The sequence below is a fragment of the Rousettus aegyptiacus genome, unplaced genomic scaffold (assembly GCF_014176215.1).
Source record: "Rousettus aegyptiacus isolate mRouAeg1 unplaced genomic scaffold, mRouAeg1.p scaffold_m13_p_7, whole genome shotgun sequence".
NCBI classification, from domain to species: Eukaryota; Metazoa; Chordata; class Mammalia; order Chiroptera; family Pteropodidae; genus Rousettus; species Rousettus aegyptiacus.
Genome location: NW_023416310.1, coordinates 44,876,376 through 44,895,166, shown reverse-complemented (window position 1 = coordinate 44,895,166; position 18,791 = coordinate 44,876,376). Strand labels below are relative to the sequence as shown.

At 36.7% G+C, this 18,791-nt stretch overlaps 1 protein-coding gene across 15 annotated transcripts in view; it reads left to right on the top strand.

Annotated features, from left to right (window-relative positions):
* The window catches only part of AAK1 (AP2 associated kinase 1), a 151,884-nt gene that overhangs the window by 60,397 nt on the left and 72,696 nt on the right, over positions 1-18,791 (top strand). For all 15 annotated transcript variants that reach the window (XM_036224965.1, XM_036224966.1, XM_036224969.1 and 12 more), the window contains exon 3: positions 7,518-7,636. In XM_036224965.1, coding sequence (XP_036080858.1) covers positions 7,518-7,636 — 119 coding nt within the window. The remainder of the gene's footprint in view (positions 1-7,517; positions 7,637-18,791) is intronic.

Here is an 18,791-nt window from a genome sequence, read left to right as displayed (position 1 = left end):
ACTCCCTGTGGGAACTCACAGACACTGAGGACTGTACTCCCAGGTTCTCGCTGTACAGAGGACTCTTCCACCTGGTCAGCTAGAGACTCTAAGCTTTGGGCAGCCTCCCTTGCCTCTCCTTCCCTTATAGTGGAGGTACTTCTGCATCATGTGCTGCTCACACAGGGAGGGGACGGCAACAAGACAGAGTGGACCAAGGGAGGGCCAGGAATTGGCAAGCCTGGATTCTAGCCCTGGCAGTAAGTGGCAGTACACAGGAGGCCACTTAGGTTTTTCTCTGTGCCTCATTTTCCTAGCTGGTCAAGTGGAGATTGTAATACATGCCCTGCCATTTCACAAGGGTCCCATAAAAATTATGACAGGACTGCCTAGTATAGTCCTAGCCTACAAATAGATTTTACTTAACATGCACAAGGTTTAAGAAATTTTTTTAAAGATCGTTACTTGAATTCAAAAATCAGAAGATTTTTACCTAAAAATCCAACTTCTCTTGGAAATTGAAAAATTTGGCAACCCTCCGCTCACATTCCTCCATGACCGAAGTGGAGAAATGAGCTGGGGCGTGCAGTTTCTGGTTTGCAGTCCCCACTGTTCCCCACAATCTCCCTGACAGTGAGTCTGTGTCGTCAGACTTCTTGTATACATTTTATTATATCTGGACTGTTTCCCTCAGGGGTCCCCAACCCCAGGACCACGGACTGGTACTGGTATTGGTACCAGCCCATGGCCTGTTAGGAACTGGGCCACACAGCAGGAGGTTAGTCGTGGGAGAGTGAGCGAAGCTTCCTGTATATTTGCAATCGTTCCCCAGCACTAGCATCACCGCCTGAGCTCCACCTCAGATCATCAGGCATTAGATTCTCATAGGAGCACCGGTCCCTGGTGCCAAAAAGGTTGGGGGCCGCTGCTTTAGATGATCTGTCTGGCCCCTAGGCATTTGAGTTCGTGCCTTTGATCTGAAGAAGATATTTCAGATTTAGAACTTTATGATAAGTCCATTATCACACAAAAACAAAGGATTTTTTTAGTGGGTGAGGGAGATAAGGAGGGAACACCTATGTTCATCACATACTTCTTATGCGCTAAGGTGCCTTACTTACCATGTAATGCTCTGCAAAGCTGTGAGGTAGATCTCAGCTGCCCTTTAGTGTGAGAGGACATGACCTCAGGAAGGTCGTGGCTTGCCAGAGCCAGGGTTTGAACCTAACCTCTTGGACTTAAGGGACTGCTGCATGGCCTCAGTGTGAAGTGGATGCGGCGGCAGAGCCTGTACCCATTTATATCTGCAGGAAGCATGTCAGGTAAGGGCTATTTGCGTGACTTGCAGTGGTGTAGGCCTTTTTTTCTTTATAAATTACTCTTACGTAGCTATAGAATATTCTTTGGGTACTTTTTTCTTCTCCTTCGAAGTAGAGTTGGACCCCCTTTTTTTCTTTTTACCCCTGGCATCTTGTTCAGAATTAATATTAAACAGCTAAAGGAAGCTGTGTGAAAGCTCTGCCTTAAGTGGAGTCACTTTTTCCTAATGGGGCTATTGAAATACCGCCTATAATCCTAGGGCTCTGAGGAACCAAGTTTTAAAACCACTGATTTAGTCTTAATTCCTATAGTCGAGGAAATGGAGGCCAAAAAGGTCCAGTAACTTGTCCAGTATTGCCTTTTCTTTTACATCTTCCAGAAAAATTCCACTTTAACTGTGTTCTCCATCTGATTGTTTAGAAAAGCCCCAGAATGCTATTTTATTTTACCCTCAGATTATTCAAAGGGGAACCGCATTAAGTAAACATCATTCGTTAGGTTAAACCTTACTTTAAAAAAGAAATGAAGTTTGTACAGTGGAAAAGTGGAAAATAGGTGCAAAATATGGGTCTGGGTGAGGTTTTCTTCTTTCAGTATCCTCTGGCGTCTTTGGTTTGTGTCTTTTTTTGGCTCAGACAAGTGGAAGCCATTTCTAAAAGTGTAGACGGGACGGATGTTAGCAAATGAAGTTTCCTTCAACCAGCGGGGAAATAAGCGGTGGCAGATTTTAGTGCCTAGAATCTAGGCCCCATCCTAAAATATCCAGCAAAACCTCTTTGGCAGCAAACCAGAAACCCTGCCGGAGCACCATGATGAGCTTCTTTGTCTCATAGGCTAATCTAAGAGTCCCCAACCCCCAGGCTGTGGACGGGTTTCTAACAGGTCTGTGGCCTCTTAGAAAATTGGCTGCACAGCAGGAGGTGAGTGACAGGCGAGCCAGTGAAGCTTCATCAATATTTGCAGCCACTCCCCAGCATTAGCATCACTGCCCAACTTCACCTCAGATCATCAGGCATTAGCTTCTCATAGGAGCACTGGTTCCTGGCGCCAAAAAGGCTGGGGACCACAGGTCTAATTGTTCTCATCATCTGCTCAGCTGTTTCCCTGATCTTTGCACATCACTACTCAGATCATCAGTTTGATGTTTTTCTTTCCTTCGTACTCACCTTACCTCCCCCATTCCTTACTTATCCTTGCTACGTAGAAGGAAGTCACTGGTGTCTTGATTCATTTGGCATAGCCCCTGGGGTCTGGTACGATCTGGCATGATTCAGTATTTGAGACCAAGCTAGGAGAGAAACTACACTTGGTTCTTCAAAATTCCTGTTGCTGATGTCAGATAGCATGATCAGGCTCCTGAGAAGGTTTTGTTGAAAAAGTTTTAGTCATGATAATGATGTTGATGACCATGATGTCTTATTGACATCAGAGTTGAAAGAGATTTAGAGATTATATAATCCCTCACTCTGTATTACAGATTCTCACTTGCCTTTTTGCATGAAAGATGCAGGCATTCTGTCACCTTTGCTTGAGAGGTAGAATTTCAAGGTATCTTAGTAATTTCATTGTTGACTCCAGGATCCTATGCTTATTAAAGCCTTTCATTATGAAAGTGGTGGGAAGCAGCTAATCCTAGTAGTTTAAATGAGGAAGGATCTACAGGGAAATGCAAATTAAAACCACAATGAAATATCCCTACACACCCAGCTAGAATGGCTAAAATAAAAATACTAACAATACGAAATGTTGGTGAGGATGTGGAACAACCAGAAGAACTCTCAAATGTGGCTATTGAGAATCTGAAATGGTATAAGCTCTGTAGAGAACTGGTTAGCAGTTTCTTATACAGCTGATACACACTTAACCATAAGACCCAGACTATCATTCCTAAGTTTTTACCCAAGAGAAATAAATTCCTATGTCCACAGAAAAAGGACTTCTATATGAACATTTTATAATAATAGGCAAAAGCTAGAAACAATTCACATATCCTCCAACAGGCGAATGGATAAACTAGTTGTGGAGAATCTATACAGTGGAGTACTAGTTTGCAATTTTAAAAAACCAAACTACCGGTATATATAACAATGAAGATTAATCTCAGAAATAGTATGCTGAATGAAAGAAGCCAGACACAGGAATATGTATATACTGTGTGATTCCATTTACTCTAGAGCAAGACAAATTTATATAGAGAAGGAGCGGGGAGATGCCTACAAAGAGGCATGAGGTTTGCAGTAATGGATTGATTGTGGTGATGGTTACAAGAGTGTATACAGTTGTGAAAATGCATCAAACTGTACACTTAAAAGGGTGCATTGTGTTATATATAAAGTCGGTTTTAAAAGATGAGAGATCTGGTCTGAGCTCAACCACTAACTAGCTCTATGTGTTGTTATGAAAAGACCTTAATCTCTCTACATCTCTTTCCTTTTGGGAAGATGGGGACAATAGTAGTTCACCTACCTCATTCAGTTGTTGTGAAAGTGGAAATGAAATCATTTATTTCAAAATACCTTTTAAAAAGCATAAAGTCATATACAAATGCTGGTTGGAGGTGAGGGGAAGTATTCCATAATCTCCTCTTCAGGGAAGAAAGATAAGAACTATAATAACCAATATATGAGTTAATCTATATATTTATTTTATTTGCAAGTCATCTTTTAACTTTTTGTAACATTGACTATGTCAGTTTTCCCTCTCTGGCTGTCAGTAAAATGTTGGGGTTAGATTAGATCACAGGTAGAAAACTATGCTCAGGGATACCTAAAGCCTCTCAAATGTGTTGTTTTCTTCAGGCTGTACGATGTCAGCCTGTTCAGTATTAATTTAAAATGTAATTTGTTGCCGGCGTTTAAATCTGGAGATGTCACATGAAGTTTTGGGTTTCTAATTTATCTTAAGAAATTAGCAGATCTGACAGAACTGGGTTTGTGTTCCTACATGACAACAAATATCTGGAGTTGTTTAGTAGCTATTCCTTTACATGAGCCATATACTTTAATTTCTCACAGCCTTCACTACTCTCTGTAGCCTTTTCTATTCTATAACATTAAGAGTTAAGTTAATTCATTTTCAAGTGCCCTTGACATGTTAGGCACTATTCTAGGTCATGACAATAGGGGAACCAAACAGACAAAATCTCTAAACTCATAGTGGTAAGTACCTATCAACATCATCAACCAAGAGTGCTTTGCATTTTAGGGAAAGTGGGAGAAAACATGTTTCTTTGTGAAAGTAAAAAAAGTATTCCTACATATTTAATAGACAAAAATGTGTATGTGCCACAATTGTCTTGCCTATTTCACTTGCTTACCTCATATAATGTATCCGATCCTTTCCCTTTGTGATTCAGTCAATTCATGAATTGTCCAAAAACTGCATTCCAGTAAAATCATGAAGATTATTTTAGTGTTTCAAAAAATGCCAGTAGGCAGAGAGACTGGAGCAGGCTCTACTGAATGTTAACGCCTTTCTTGCCTCTTCAAACCATCCCCAACTCAGCTTTAGATTTTTCCTTCTAATCAAGATCTTGGATGCAACTCAGTCTGAAATGCATCTCTATTGACAGTCATAACTGCCTTTTCTGTAATAGCCTGAACCCTGTTTAGCTGTGGCTGAGACTCTTATTATTCAGATTCACATGGCGAACCTGTGCTGGAGAAGCATCTTGAGTGGTGCTGTCTCCCCTCTGCCTTCTAATCTAATAATTTACATCTCCATTTAATCAACTACATAGTGATGATAGTGGCCAACACTTTTAAATTGACAAATCCTGTCAGGCTTCAATTTTGATATCATGGCCAAGGAACCCTGATTTAAATGTCCTTCACCTGCAAATAAGCCCGTGTATGGGCATAGATGCTTGATATCATGGTTCTGTCTGTGTTAGGCATAGTGGTTCATTGATTGGCCTTTAGATATATGATCGGCGCAGGCTTTGAGAATCTGGATCGGCTCTTCTCAACTAGTTGTGCTTGCCTGGATCGTGTGGTAGGCATCTGACTCATTTCTTCAGTGCTGGGTTGGAAAGGTCATCTTGCTACCTGGTAAAGAAAACAATACTGCTCCCATTCGGTGGCAGTTATCTCAAATTGATGCATCACCAACCAAATTCTGAAAGGACAGCCTGTCCTTTAGAAGTGCCATGCCTCACAGAACTGAAAGAAGTAGCCATTCCCAACTTTTGTTCTCCCAACTTTTGTTCTGCAGCACTGTCAGCACTGTCAGGGGTATTGCACAGTTTTCTCTAAGATAGTTGAAGTGGAAAGAACATTTTTTGGTCAATCAGGAGAGACACACTATTCCAGGTTCTGCCTGTAACTAGCCATGGGAGTCCTAAGCCTCACTAGTTTTCTCCATCCATAAGCAAAATGCTTGGACTTCATGCTCTCTAGAAGCACTGCTGGTGCAAATTCTGTAGTTCTGATTTCTTATGAAATTCAAAATATCTATGAAATGAATACCCACTGTGTTCATGAAACAGTTATGACTATGCATAGAAATTTTATAATTTATACAATCATTTTCCCCTGTCCAACTTGATTATAAGACACATCATGAGTTTAATAGCTTTTACGGTGAAAAAAGACAAATAGTACTTCATTAAATATATATATTTATTACAAGAAAATTTCAGACATCTTAAAAATTAAAATGTAAAAAAATGTGCATCTTAGAATTGCGGGGTTTTTTTTGTTTTATTGTTTTTTTGTTTGTTTGTTTTGGTGATAAGACCTTTGTGAGTGTGTGCTAGGGTTCAAAAACTTTATATGTCCAAAGTAATTTATTTTTCTTTTTAAAAAAATTATTTATTTTTAATTATTTAATGTCATCATATATTTTACCCCTTTTACCTCATCTACCTCCCACCTCTCCCTCTCCCCCTCCCTGGGTAAAAAATTTTTTGAAATAAATACTCAGAATTCTAGAATTACAATTGACAATTGAGCAGTGTAAGTGTACTTGAAAATACTTGGGAATATTACAAGAAAATGACAGTTAAAATGAAAGATTATATGGTAAATTTCAGTGTTTATATGAATACTGAAGAACATAGTGATAGGAAATATACAAACATCCAGTCTCTGATAAATCATTATCAAAATACATGTTGGAATATTTGAACCCATTAAAATATTTTTATTACAAAATTATGTGTGTATTTAATGAAAACGTAACAGTGCTTTATGATTAAAGCTCTCTTTGGCTGTAAGGAACAAAAACAAACTGACTTGAAAAGGAATAATTATTATAAAGATATGACATTCATCAGCAGCCAGGTACTGACTGAAGTGCCACTGGGCCTCAGAAGAAGAAGAGTGGCAGTCAGGACTCAAGTCATCCGTCAGGCCTGAGGTCTCTATAATCACTACTTACTGCTCTTTATCAGTTTTGCATGTGGCTGCTAGTCCCAATACTATACCATAACCTCATAACCTCAATTCAAGTTTCCGTACTGATGCCTTGCCTCTCTGTTCAGCTCCATTTTATTAGCGATCACCTCTGTGCAAAGAATAACCCAGAGATTTTATTATTTTTTTTTTTTTTTAGCTACAGAGGGTCAATGCACAGGATAATTTAAGCTAAATTATGAGGTTGTACGAGCAGGCATATGGACTAAGTGTCCAGTATAACTGCTGTTTTATCTCAAAGCCTTCAACTTTGGCAGTTTTGCAGTACCTTACCTGTCTATAATCCCTCTTAACAGTTTCCTCGAACACCTCATAACAGTGTTTGGGGAGTGAGGTCAAAGTTAGGAGTTCAAAGGATTTGTGGAATGCTAAGGTGTAACAAATTCAAAACATTTAAGAATGCCTCAGCTAGTAATTATTGCCTTAAAGGGAATAATAACACCCAGTCTCACAGGATAGTACAATTAAACAAGAGCTTAAGATGCCTAGGACAGTGGTTGGAATTAAGTTGTTTTTTTCCTTCTTTCTTCTGTCTATTCCTCTGTTCTTCAGAAGATAGTTACTGTTCCTTTTTCCTGAGATAGATAGGAACAGTTTCTTCAATTCTTGCCATCCAGCTGCACAAGTAATACCTCTAGGTTCCGAGAATCTAAGAATGCCTTTGAAGCCAGGCCAGTATGAAGACTAGATGGCAATGGCATCAGTACCATCAACAGCGACAACAGCAACCTGTAGCCACTATAGTAATCTGACTGACTTTTTGAACATGACTCAAAAGAGCTTGTATGTTTGTTTCTCTCGTAGGTGGATTTGCTATCGTGTTTCTTGTGAGGACAAGCAATGGAATGAAATGTGCCTTGAAACGCATGTTTGTCAATAATGAACATGATCTCCAGGTGTGCAAAAGAGAAATCCAGATAATGGTAAGGCTGCCCCTCAGACTCGACACCGCTTATTTAAAATGGGTGGGGGGAGAGAGACTGTGTCCTCTCATAAGAAAACCAAGGGGGGCTTGTTCCCTGAGATGGCAGAGTGGCCTCTGCACAAAATGGGAGTAAACAGCCATATAGGATGCTACTTCTGCCTTGGTCATCCTCAGCAGGAGAATTGAGGAGAAAGGAGCATATTGAGAGAACCGACTGCTTTTTATGTGAGAGAAATAGTTTGGAGCATTGGGAATAGTTTATTAAACAACTTGGTTCCTAGAATTAACTGTGGAGTTTAATCCGGAAACCCTAGCTTTCCAACGAGTTTCTTCTAGTCTTGTCTTCTATCAGTTACCAATCCCAGTTTCCAGCCCTCGAGCTATTCAGCATCCTGTGAACATAACTTTCCACACGTTTTTATTTTGTATATGTACTTTTTTTCACCTGGAATGCTTTTCTCTTTTTTTGACCTAGAAACTTCTTACTCATATATACTCTGATTCTGTTTATAAAAGTCCAAGAACAGGATTTCTATTATCTTTGGTAATCGAAATCAGAAAGTAGTTATCTTGGTATGGGAAATTGACTAGAAAGGGGCATGTAGGAGATTTCTGGGCCATAGAAATGTTCAGTATCTTGTTTTGAATACTGGTTATACAGGACTACACAATAGTGAGAACTCATTGAACATCTTAAGATCTGTGCATTTTATTATATGTTAATTATGCCTCACGTCTTAAAAAAGTTACTTGGTTTTCCAGATTCAGATTCAGGTTTTATTTAAAGGAGTCCCTATCTCTTAGAGATATATGCTTAAATATTTATGGATGAAATAATATGATGTCTTGAAATTAATGAGTGGATTTAAAGAGAAACAATTATGATTGAAGCAGAGTGATGGGTACATGTGAGTGTGTTAGAGTTGTCTCTTTCATCCCTGACATTATACATACAAAATTTTAAATAGTCTCTTAGTCGTGTTTCCACAGTACTTTTTGTTTATGCCAATTATATTGCCCGCCTTGTTATTTTATAAGTCTGCTATCAGAAAGTAAGTTGTTTGAAATCAGAAACTATTTCAGCACACTGCCTAACTTTGACTAAATACTTTAATAAACTGTGAATGAAATGAATGTATGAATAATGGTAATGGGAGAATACCTGTGTTAATCAAGAAGTGATGATTTCTTTGTGCCCTGAATTTTAATGTTTTTGTAAAGAGCAGAAAGGGGTCCAAAAATGGGTGAAGGTGACATTGTAGGGATTCCTCTAGGCTTTGCTTGCCACTGCCCACCTGTAGGTTTGCTCTTTCTGTGGCCACTTAGAGGAACTAGTTGTACTAAAGCTGACCTATTGAAAAAAGAACTCAGAATTTTGGAGAACCTGGTACTGTACTACTTTGGATTCTAAAAGCTGAAACTGTTTGAGAAGGAACTGTTGGTGGAAATAAGAGTTGTCATCATTGTGAAAGAAAAAAAAAACAAAACCTAAGGCTCTTGTACATATAGTCAGGGCCACATGGATCTGTCCGTAAAGCACCAGTGCCCTCCCTCTCTCCTGCCACACAGCTCTAAACAACTGTGCTCACCCTACTTCCCTTCATCCACCCAGTGAGGTTTCTGGATGCTTCCTATTACTCTTCCTCCCACCTTTTGCCCCTTCCTTGCTGAGCTCTCATGCTCCATTTCCTATCTTTGCTTCTGCTATTTCCTCTGCTTGGAATGCCTTTTTTTATTAACTTTCTGGTGTTAGGTAATTCCACTCTTAAATTTTCTCCCACTCATTTAGAAACATGTTTAAGGGGTTACTTTGTGCTAGGCAGGTGTTGGAGTAGAGGACCTAAGACACAGGCCCCTTAGGAGCTCACAAATTAATGGACCTGATTAGGAATTAAATTACATGGGTTCAAGTTCTGGCCCAGCCATGTATTAGCTGTGAGAGTTTTTGTTTTGTTTTTAATTTAGTTTGTATTTTTTCAAATCTTAAATATTCAAATGAGTGAACTAAGCTTATTACAGAAAACATAAAGCAATTCCTAGAGGGGGTTCCTCCTATGCCTTTTCATCATCCCAAAGCAGCCACTTTTAGTTGATTCATTTGATATATTTCTAAATAAGATGCTGATAATGCTAATTCTTGATTTTTTCCCCCCCATTTTAGGCATGTTACACTGTGGAAAGTAAAAATTTAGCTCTTTCATCCCCTGTATGTACTTCCCGACCCCAATACTAGCATTATTCTCATCTCCCATTCTTCTAAAATAGTAAGTTTTGGCAGTATATTAGTTAGATTAGTATTAGTTTTTACATTTTTATATAAGAAAACATTTCTGCTGAATCTCCTCATAGACTGTGATTATTATTCCTTTCCTACATAACTCTCACTGGAATTAGTAATTGTCTGTTCTTTTTATTTGTTTTATTTTGCTTTTGTTTGGTTTTACTATTCTGTGTACTTTTTACCAATTTAATCCCAAACTCTTCCCAAGTTGTATAAATCATTATTTTAATACTTTTAAGCACATTTAGTATTCTATTTTATCTTCTTGAAGAAATCCCAATTTTATGACATGATGGAATCTGGGTTGGTTGCCCTCTAGGCCTAATTTACAGTCTTATTTTGGAATTTCCTCAGCATTCGTTTTGCCTCTTTTTTTGTTAGATTTATTGACTCCTCTTTTTTGACATTTTAATTTTTTCGCACTGATTGAAATGATTGTGTAATTTTCGTTTCTTAGCTTTAGTATGGTGGATTATATTGACTGCTTTTCAAAAAATAAACCAGGTTTGCATCCCAGCAATAATCGTCTATAATTATTTTTATATATTGCTAAAATCTGTTTGTAATATTATTAAAGATTTTCACATTTATAGTCATGAGAGATAATTAATGGTCTACAGTTTTTTTTAACTTCCTTTTTCTAGTTTAGTTAGCAAGGTAATGCTGGCTTCATAACAGACTGGGAAGTGTTCTCTTCTGTTTTATGCAAGAGATTTTGTAGAATAGGTGTTCATTCTTTAAGCATTTGAGGGAATTCTTCAGTGAAACCATCTGAGCTTGGGGATTTCTTTTTTGAGAATTATTAAATTACTGATTCAGTTTTCTTAGTAATTAGGCTATTCAGATTATTTCATATTGAGTTGTGATCGTTTGTATTTTTGAGGAATTGGTCCATTTCTTTGCCAAATTTATTCATGTAGAGTTAGTTGTTAGTAACTCTATAATAGTAATTCTCCTATTATCCTTTGATCTGTACAAGGTATATGGTATAGCTCTGGTTTATTCCTGATACTGGTAATTTGTATCTTCTCTCTTTTTGCTATGTCAGTGGTACTAGACATTTGCCAATTTTATCATCACTTTTCAAAGGCCATCTCTTTGTTTCATTGATTTTTCTCTTTTTCTATTTTCAACTTCATTGATTTCTGTTCTTATGCTTAGTATTTATTTCTATCTGCTGCCTTTGGATTTATTTTGCTCTCCTTTCCCTAGGTACTTGAGGTGGAAGTTTAGATTATTGATTTGAGATTTTTCCTCTTTTTTATTACATACATTTAGTGCTATAAATTTCCCTCTTGGCACTGCTTTATTTTGATACGTTTATTTTTATTTTTTATTCAATTATAATGTATATTTTAATTTCCTTTGAGACTTCCTCTTGAATCACGGACTATCTGGAAGTAGGTTATTTTGTTTGCAATTGTTTGTCAATATTTTGTTATCTTTCAGATTAGTTTCCAGTTTGATTCCATCCTAGTTGGAGAACACATTTCATATGATTTCACTGTTAAATTAATTAAGGTTTGTGTTATGGCCCACCTTGATATATCTTTTGTGGGTACTTGAAAAGAATGTGTATTCTGTAAAGAATGTGTATTCTGTTTTTAGGTAAAGTGTTTAGTAAATGTCGATTAGATCCTGTTGGCTTATCGTGTGTTTTCTTCTATAGCCTTGCTGATTTTTTGTCTAGTTCTATCAGTTGTTGAGAGGAGATGTTGAAATCTCCAGATACAATTGCAGTTTGTCACTTTCAGTTCTCTCGGTTTCTGGTTCACATGTTTTAAGCCTCTGTTAATTTGTGCTATAAATTTAACATTGTTATGTGTTCTTGGTGGATTGACCTTTTTATTTTTACATAGTCTCCTTCTCTGTCTCTGGTAATTTTCTTTGTTCTTAAGTCTACTTTACCTGATGTTAATACAGCCACTCCTGTTTTTTGGGGGATCCAAATTTGCATGGTGTATGTTTTTCTTTCCTTTTACTTTCCACCTGCCTTTATGGCCTTATTTTCGAGTGAGTTCTTAACGGCAGTGTGTAGATAGATTGTGTCTTTAAATGCACTCTGCCAGTGTCCCGTAATTGTTATATTTAGATTATTTACATTTAATGCAGTTAGGCCTAATAAGTTAGGCCTTAATTGTCCTGTTTTATTTTGTTTTCTTTTTGTTCTCACTGTTTTTCATACCTGTTTTCCTTTTTCTGTTTTCTTATGGTGACTTGAACTTCTTAAAGAATTTCATTTTATATATAGTGTTTTTGAGTGTATCTCTTTGTATGATTTTTTTAAAACACTGACTTTATTTTTCAGAGAAGTTTTAGATTCACAGCAAAATTGAGCAGAAAGTACAGAGGGTCCCTATACACGCCAGATCTCCCACATGCCCAGCCTCTCTACTGTCAACATCCTGCCCCAGAGTGGTGTGTTTGTTACAATCAGTGAAGCTTCATCGATGCATCCTTATCATCTAGGGTCCATAGTTTACCTTAGGATTCACTTTGGTATTATACATTCTGTGGATTTTGACAAATGTAGTATTCTGACAAATGTAGTTTTGACAAATCATTGTGGTATTAGGAGAAATCATTTCACTGCCTTAAACTTCCCCTGTGCTCTGCCTGTGTATCCTCCCTTCCCCCAACCCTTGGCAACCACTGATATTTTTTTACCGTTTCCATAGTTTTGTCTTTTTCAGAATGTCATATAGTTGGAATCATTCAGTATGTAGCCTTTCAGATTTTTTTTTCACTTAATAATATGCATTTAGGATTCTTCTATATCTTTTCATGGCTTGATAGCTCATTTCTTTTTAGAGCTGAATATTTTTTGTATGGATGTATCACAGTTTATCCATTCATCTACTGAAGAATATCTTGGTTGCTTCCAAGATTTAGCAATTATGAATAAAGCAGCCATAAACATCTGTGTGCAGGTTTTTGTGTGGGCATAGTTTTTAGCCCATTTGGATATACTTCATAGATCCTCAACTAAGCAGTTATTTCTATTATGAAGATTTCTTTTTATATTTCTAAGTCAATATTTAAAATTTTATTTCATTTTAATTTTACTCTAGCTTTTAAGAATAATTTTTTATTGTCAGAAATTCATAACTTAAAATTTACCATCTTAACCATTTTTAAGTGTACAAGGTTGTTAACTACAGTCATAGTGTTGTACAGCAGGTCTCTATAACTTACTCATCTAGAATAACTGAAACTTTATACCTGCCAAATAGCAACTCCTCATGTTCGCTTTCCTTTAGCTCCTGGCAACCACCATTCTACTCTCTGCTTTGATAAGTTTGGCTATTTTACATACCTCATATAAGTAGAATCATAAAGTATTTGTCCTTTAATGACAGCCTTATTTAACTTAGAGTATCCTCAAGGTTCATCTATGTTGGAGACTATGACAAGATTCTTTCTTAAGATTAAGTCATAGTCCATTTCGTGTATATACCACATTTTCTTTAACCATTCATCCACTTATGAACATTTAAGTTGTTCCTACTTCTTGGCTTGAACTATGTCTTGAGGTGGACATGGGTGTGCAAATATTTCTGAGATTCTATTTTTATTTCTTTAGGTTTAGGCTATATACCAACTAGAGGAACTGCTGGATAATATCGTAATTCTGTGTTAATTTTCTGAGGAATTTCCATCTTATTTTCATCCCTACCAACAGTGCACAAAAGTTCCAATATCTTCATATCCTCACCAGCACTTGCTATTTTATATTTTATTTTATTTTTTCCTAATAGTGGCCATCGTAACAGGCGTAAGGTGATATTTCATTATAGTTTTGGTTTGCATTTCCCTGATGCTTAGTGATATTGAGCATGTTTTTATATGCTTGTTGGCCAGTTATTTTTATAACTTTTAAGTAATTGTTCTAATTAACATAATATATGTAGTGTATGTGTATAATTTATTGGTGGTGTTATTTTACCAATCCAAGTATAGAAACCTTCTTTACCCTCCCCATTTATAATTATCTTAAATATTTCTTCTGCTAACATTTAGGAACATAGCAGTCAGTGCTATAATTTTTGCTTCTACTGTAAAACTTAATTTGCAGTAGGTGAAAGTCTGTTCTGTTTACCCATATTTTTTGTTACTGTGTTCTTCCTTCCTGACGTGCCAAGATTTCCTTCTATTATCATTTCCTTTTTGTTCAGAACGTGTTCTTCAGCCATTCTTTTAGGGTAGACCTGCTGGTGACAAATTCCATTAGTTTCCTTCCATCTGAGAATGTCTTGATTTCTCCTTTATTCCTAAGGGATATTTTTGCTGGGCATAGGATTCTAAATCAACATTTTTTTTTTTCATCGCCTAAAAATGTGCCACTTTTTTTCTGGCCTCTGTGGTTTCTGATGAAATATTGACTGTTATTCAAATAGTTTTCCCCCAAGTAGGTAACATGTCATTTTTCTCTGCTTTCTGTATTTTTCTTTGTTTTTATTTTCAAAAGTTTGGTTAAGATGTATGTTGGTGTGGATTTTTTTGAGTTTATCCTGTTTGGGATTTGCTCAACTGTTTGAGTTTGTAGGTTTATGTTTTCCTGCAAAATTTGGAAATTTTTCAGCCACTGTGTCTTCAAGTACTTTTTCACTCCCTCCCTTCTCCGTTTTCCTTCCAGAAACTCTGATCACATGGTTGTTAGATCTTTTATTATAGTCATGCAGTTCCCTGAGGCTCTGTTCTTTTTTTTTTTTTTTTAAGACTTTATTCTTTAGAAGTTTTAGATTTACAGGAGAATTGAGATGATAGTACAGAGAGTTCCATATATACCCCATACCTATTTTCTCTATTATTAACATCTTATGTTAGTGTGGTACATTTGCCACAATTAATGATCCATTATTGATACATTATTATTAACCAATGTCCATAGTTTACTCACATTTCCTTTGTTTTTATCTGACATCTTTTTTCGTTCAGGATTCCATCCACAATACCATATTGTAGTTAATTTTCATGTTTCCTTTATCTCTTCTTGGGTGTGACACTTTCTCACACTTTTCTTGATTTTGATAACTCTGACAGTTTTGGGGTATAGTGGGCAAGTATTTTGTAGGATGCCCTCTATTGGAATTTGTCTGATGTTTTTCTCATGATTAGACTGAGTTATCATTTCGTAGGAACACAACAGAGCTAAAAATGCCATTTTAATTACATCATGTGTACATAGTATAATTGTGATTTGCCCTGTGGATGCTGAACTTTGATCACCGGGTCTAGGTAGTGTTTTTCAGATTTCACTGTAAAGTTACTCTTTTTCCCCCTTTCTCTACTATAACCTTTTAAAGAAAGTCATTATGCACAGCCTAACTTAAAGAGTAGAGATTTATGTTTCCCCACCTTGAGGGTAGAGCTCCTACATAAATTATTTGAAATTCTTCTGCAAAAGAGATTTTCTCTTCTCCATTTATTTATTTGCTCAAATATTTACTTAAAGCAGTATGGACCCATGCTTACTTGCTTGCTTGCTTATTTATTTATTTAATCTATTTGCTGTCTTTTGTTCAAATTTGGTAATTGCTATTGTTTTATCTTTCAGTTCACTGATTCTTTCTTCTGTTCCTTCTATTCTTCTGTTAGCCTATTTACCAAGTTTTTTGCTTTGGTTATTTTATTTTTCGGTTCTAAACTTTCCATTTGGTTCTTTAGATTTTCTGTTTCTTAGACGAAACATCCTATTTCTTTGCTGAGGTCTTCTATTTGTTCATTTGTCTCAAGCATGTTTGTAATTGCTAGTTTAAGCATTTTTATGTCGTAACTGCTTTAAAATCATAGCTTGATAATTGTATCATCCCTGTCTTCTTGGTATTGGCATTACTGATCTTTTTTACATTTAGTTTAACATCTTTCTAGTTCATGGTATGATAAACCTTCTATTTCAACTGGTTTCTGTTCTGGCAGAGGATCAATGGGGGTATGGGCAGTGCCCCCTTGTTACTACTAAGTAGTGATAGAAGTTCAGGTGTCCCGCTGGCCTCTGTTGACACCCCAGGGTTGCTCCTTATTACTACTCAGAATGGGGTGGAAGTTCCAGTTCTCCAATAGGCTTCTACTGATACTTCCTGGTTGAGAAGGTAGGATTGCCTTATTATTGCTTGTCATGTAGCGTCCACTGACACCATAAGGGTGAGAATTGGCCTTGTTAGAGCTTGGTAGTTATGAAAGTCCTAACTTTCCACTTGTCCTCCTCTGACCCCATCCCAGTGGAGAAAGAAAGAGAACCTCCTTACCATCTACAGAGATGAAGGTCCTGACTCCCTATTCAGTCTTCTCTAACATCACCCACCTCGGTGGGTAGTTTGGGGTGATTTGTTATAACCTTATAAGGATGGAAGTCTAGGTTCCCCTTTTTGCCTTTGATGATGTGGCTTGGGGAGAGGCTGCAGTTTCTTCTGTGGTATTTGACTGGTGTAAAAGGGTTAGTATCTACGAGTTTCTGTCTTACTAGGTTGCCATGATCCCAGGTTTGGCAAGAGAGAGCAGACTTTCGTTGGGGCTTTGTCGTCTGCTCCCATCGGTGTTTCAGCTTCCCGGCTTGTGTAGTTTCCTGCCTGAGATGTAGGAGACAAAAAGAAAACTCAGGCAACTCACCACCATGTCATTCCTTGAGTCCCAAAATTCCTAGCCAGTCTGCTTTCTTCTACCCACATTTCAGACTCTTCTTATGTTTGTTTTATTTATAATGTTCAAAGTATTTAGTTGTATCTAGCTGGAGAAGTCAGGGAAAGTACATGTGCTCCATCTTCCAGGAAGCGGAAGTTCTTCAGTTTATGCCTTTTAGAAGCAAATATTTTACATCATTTAGTAAGGTTTTAGAAGGGAACAGAGATAAGAACTTGTATTCAACTTAGTTTTTTAAAAAAATTTCTGCTATTTTTAATCAAAGTCCTATCCGATGTTTTTAACTACCCTAGATTCAGACTTCTGTCAAATAGAGGCCATAAACCCAGCCCTACCTCTCTCAGAGATTGTAAGAGTTATGTACATGTACATAATACATATTGTTTGACTTTGCCTGGAAAAAAAAAAAAGAGGAGAGGATGAGACAGAGGAAGAGAAGGAGAGAGAGGAGCAGTGTTCCCTACAGGGAACGAGGAGTGAAGTAGAAAATAATTCCCTACTATTTCTTGCTGTTTGAATGTCAATATATTATTTATTCGTAAAAGCTAAATTAAATTTTAAGCTCTTTTATAGTCACTTGGATGAATAAGCAGGGATCCAAAGTGCCTTCAGGTTGAGTAAGAACAAGCCATATCATATTAACATCATGTCCTTTTCTGGAGAGGTTTTTGGACTGGGAGCTCAGGGAAGTGCAGTAATACCCAATGTCTGTGGATTGTGTCATTTGAGCAAGGACTCTCATCAGAGATCTGTGAGCGAGATAGAGAGTCTAGGTTGGATGCTAAGTGTAACTGCTACTGTTTATATTAATCTGGAGGAAACTATCTAAGAAAAAACACTGTAGCTTATCATTAGCTTTGTGTTATTTGACATGAAACAAATAACTTGATTAAAGAAATAGAAGACACACTTATCAATTATGTACCTAATATAAAGGTGGAAGATATAACAACTGCATGAATAATAGAAGCAAGATCTAAAATAATCTTACAAAATCAGCAATGGACTGATTCTGATGAGATGAAATAACAATGTAAGGTCATATACTTAGATTTTCATTTTATTTTAATCAGATTTGTAAGCACAGTTCTGGAAAGCAGAGATTAAAAACAGCATGAGTGGAAATTTAAGTATCTTAGTGGTCAAAAGAAAAAAGAATATAATTTTTAGTTACATTAATAGAATTATTAGAAGGTGATAGTGTTGGTCTACTCTGCATGAGTCAGACCAAGCCTGGAGCATTTCATTCATATCCTGAGTCCATTCTTTTAAAAAGGATATAGACAAAGCAAAGCATTTAAATGTAGAAGCAGTTAAAATGGTGACATGACTAAAAACCATGTCAAAGAAAGTGGGTATATTTAACCAAGAGAAGAAAAAACTTAGAGTCTAAATAAAAATATTTCAATTGTTTAGAAAGTGAAAAAATAGTCTAGACTTGTTCTTTTTGCTCTGAAGAGGACAATCTATAATCAGGAAGTAGAAATTTCCAGCTGGATATAAGGAAAAGCTGATCAACAGTGATGAGGACTGTCTGCAGATGGGCTGATGGTCCAAGGAAATGACAGTTTTTCTAAGAAAACTGCTTGTCAAAAGGCTATAGCAGGGTTTCAGATATGGACTCCCTGCTTGCTCTAGATAAGTACTACTCAAAGAAAGGATCTTGTTTTCTTTTTCCCTTGCGTTTGTTTTATTTTTCTCCCCAGCTTATCATGTTACTTTTCTTTGTAAATTGAGGCAAAATTCATCCTTTTAAATGTAATTAAGCGATTTTTAGTATATTCACAAAATCATTCACCCCTTCACCATTTATCTAATTCCAGAATATTTTTTTCCATCACCTCAAAAGGAAACCTGTTAGCAGTCACTCTCCATTGCCCCATGCCCCACCCCTGGCAGCCATTAATCTACTTTCTGTTGCCTTTCCTGGATATTTCTTATAAATGGGCTCATACAATATGTGACTTCACTTGTCTAACTTCTTTCACTTAGCATAATGTTTTCAAGGATTTCCTATGTGGTAGTTTGTATCAGTACTTTATTCATTTTCATGGTTGCATAAAATTCCTTTGTATCGGTATACCACATATTTTAATCATAATGGACATTCAAGTTGTTGCCACTTTTTGGCTATTATGAATAATGCTGCAATGGACATTTATGTATAAGTTTTTGTGGACCTAATGTTTCATTTCTCTTGGATATATTCATAGTTTAAATTGCTAAGTCATGT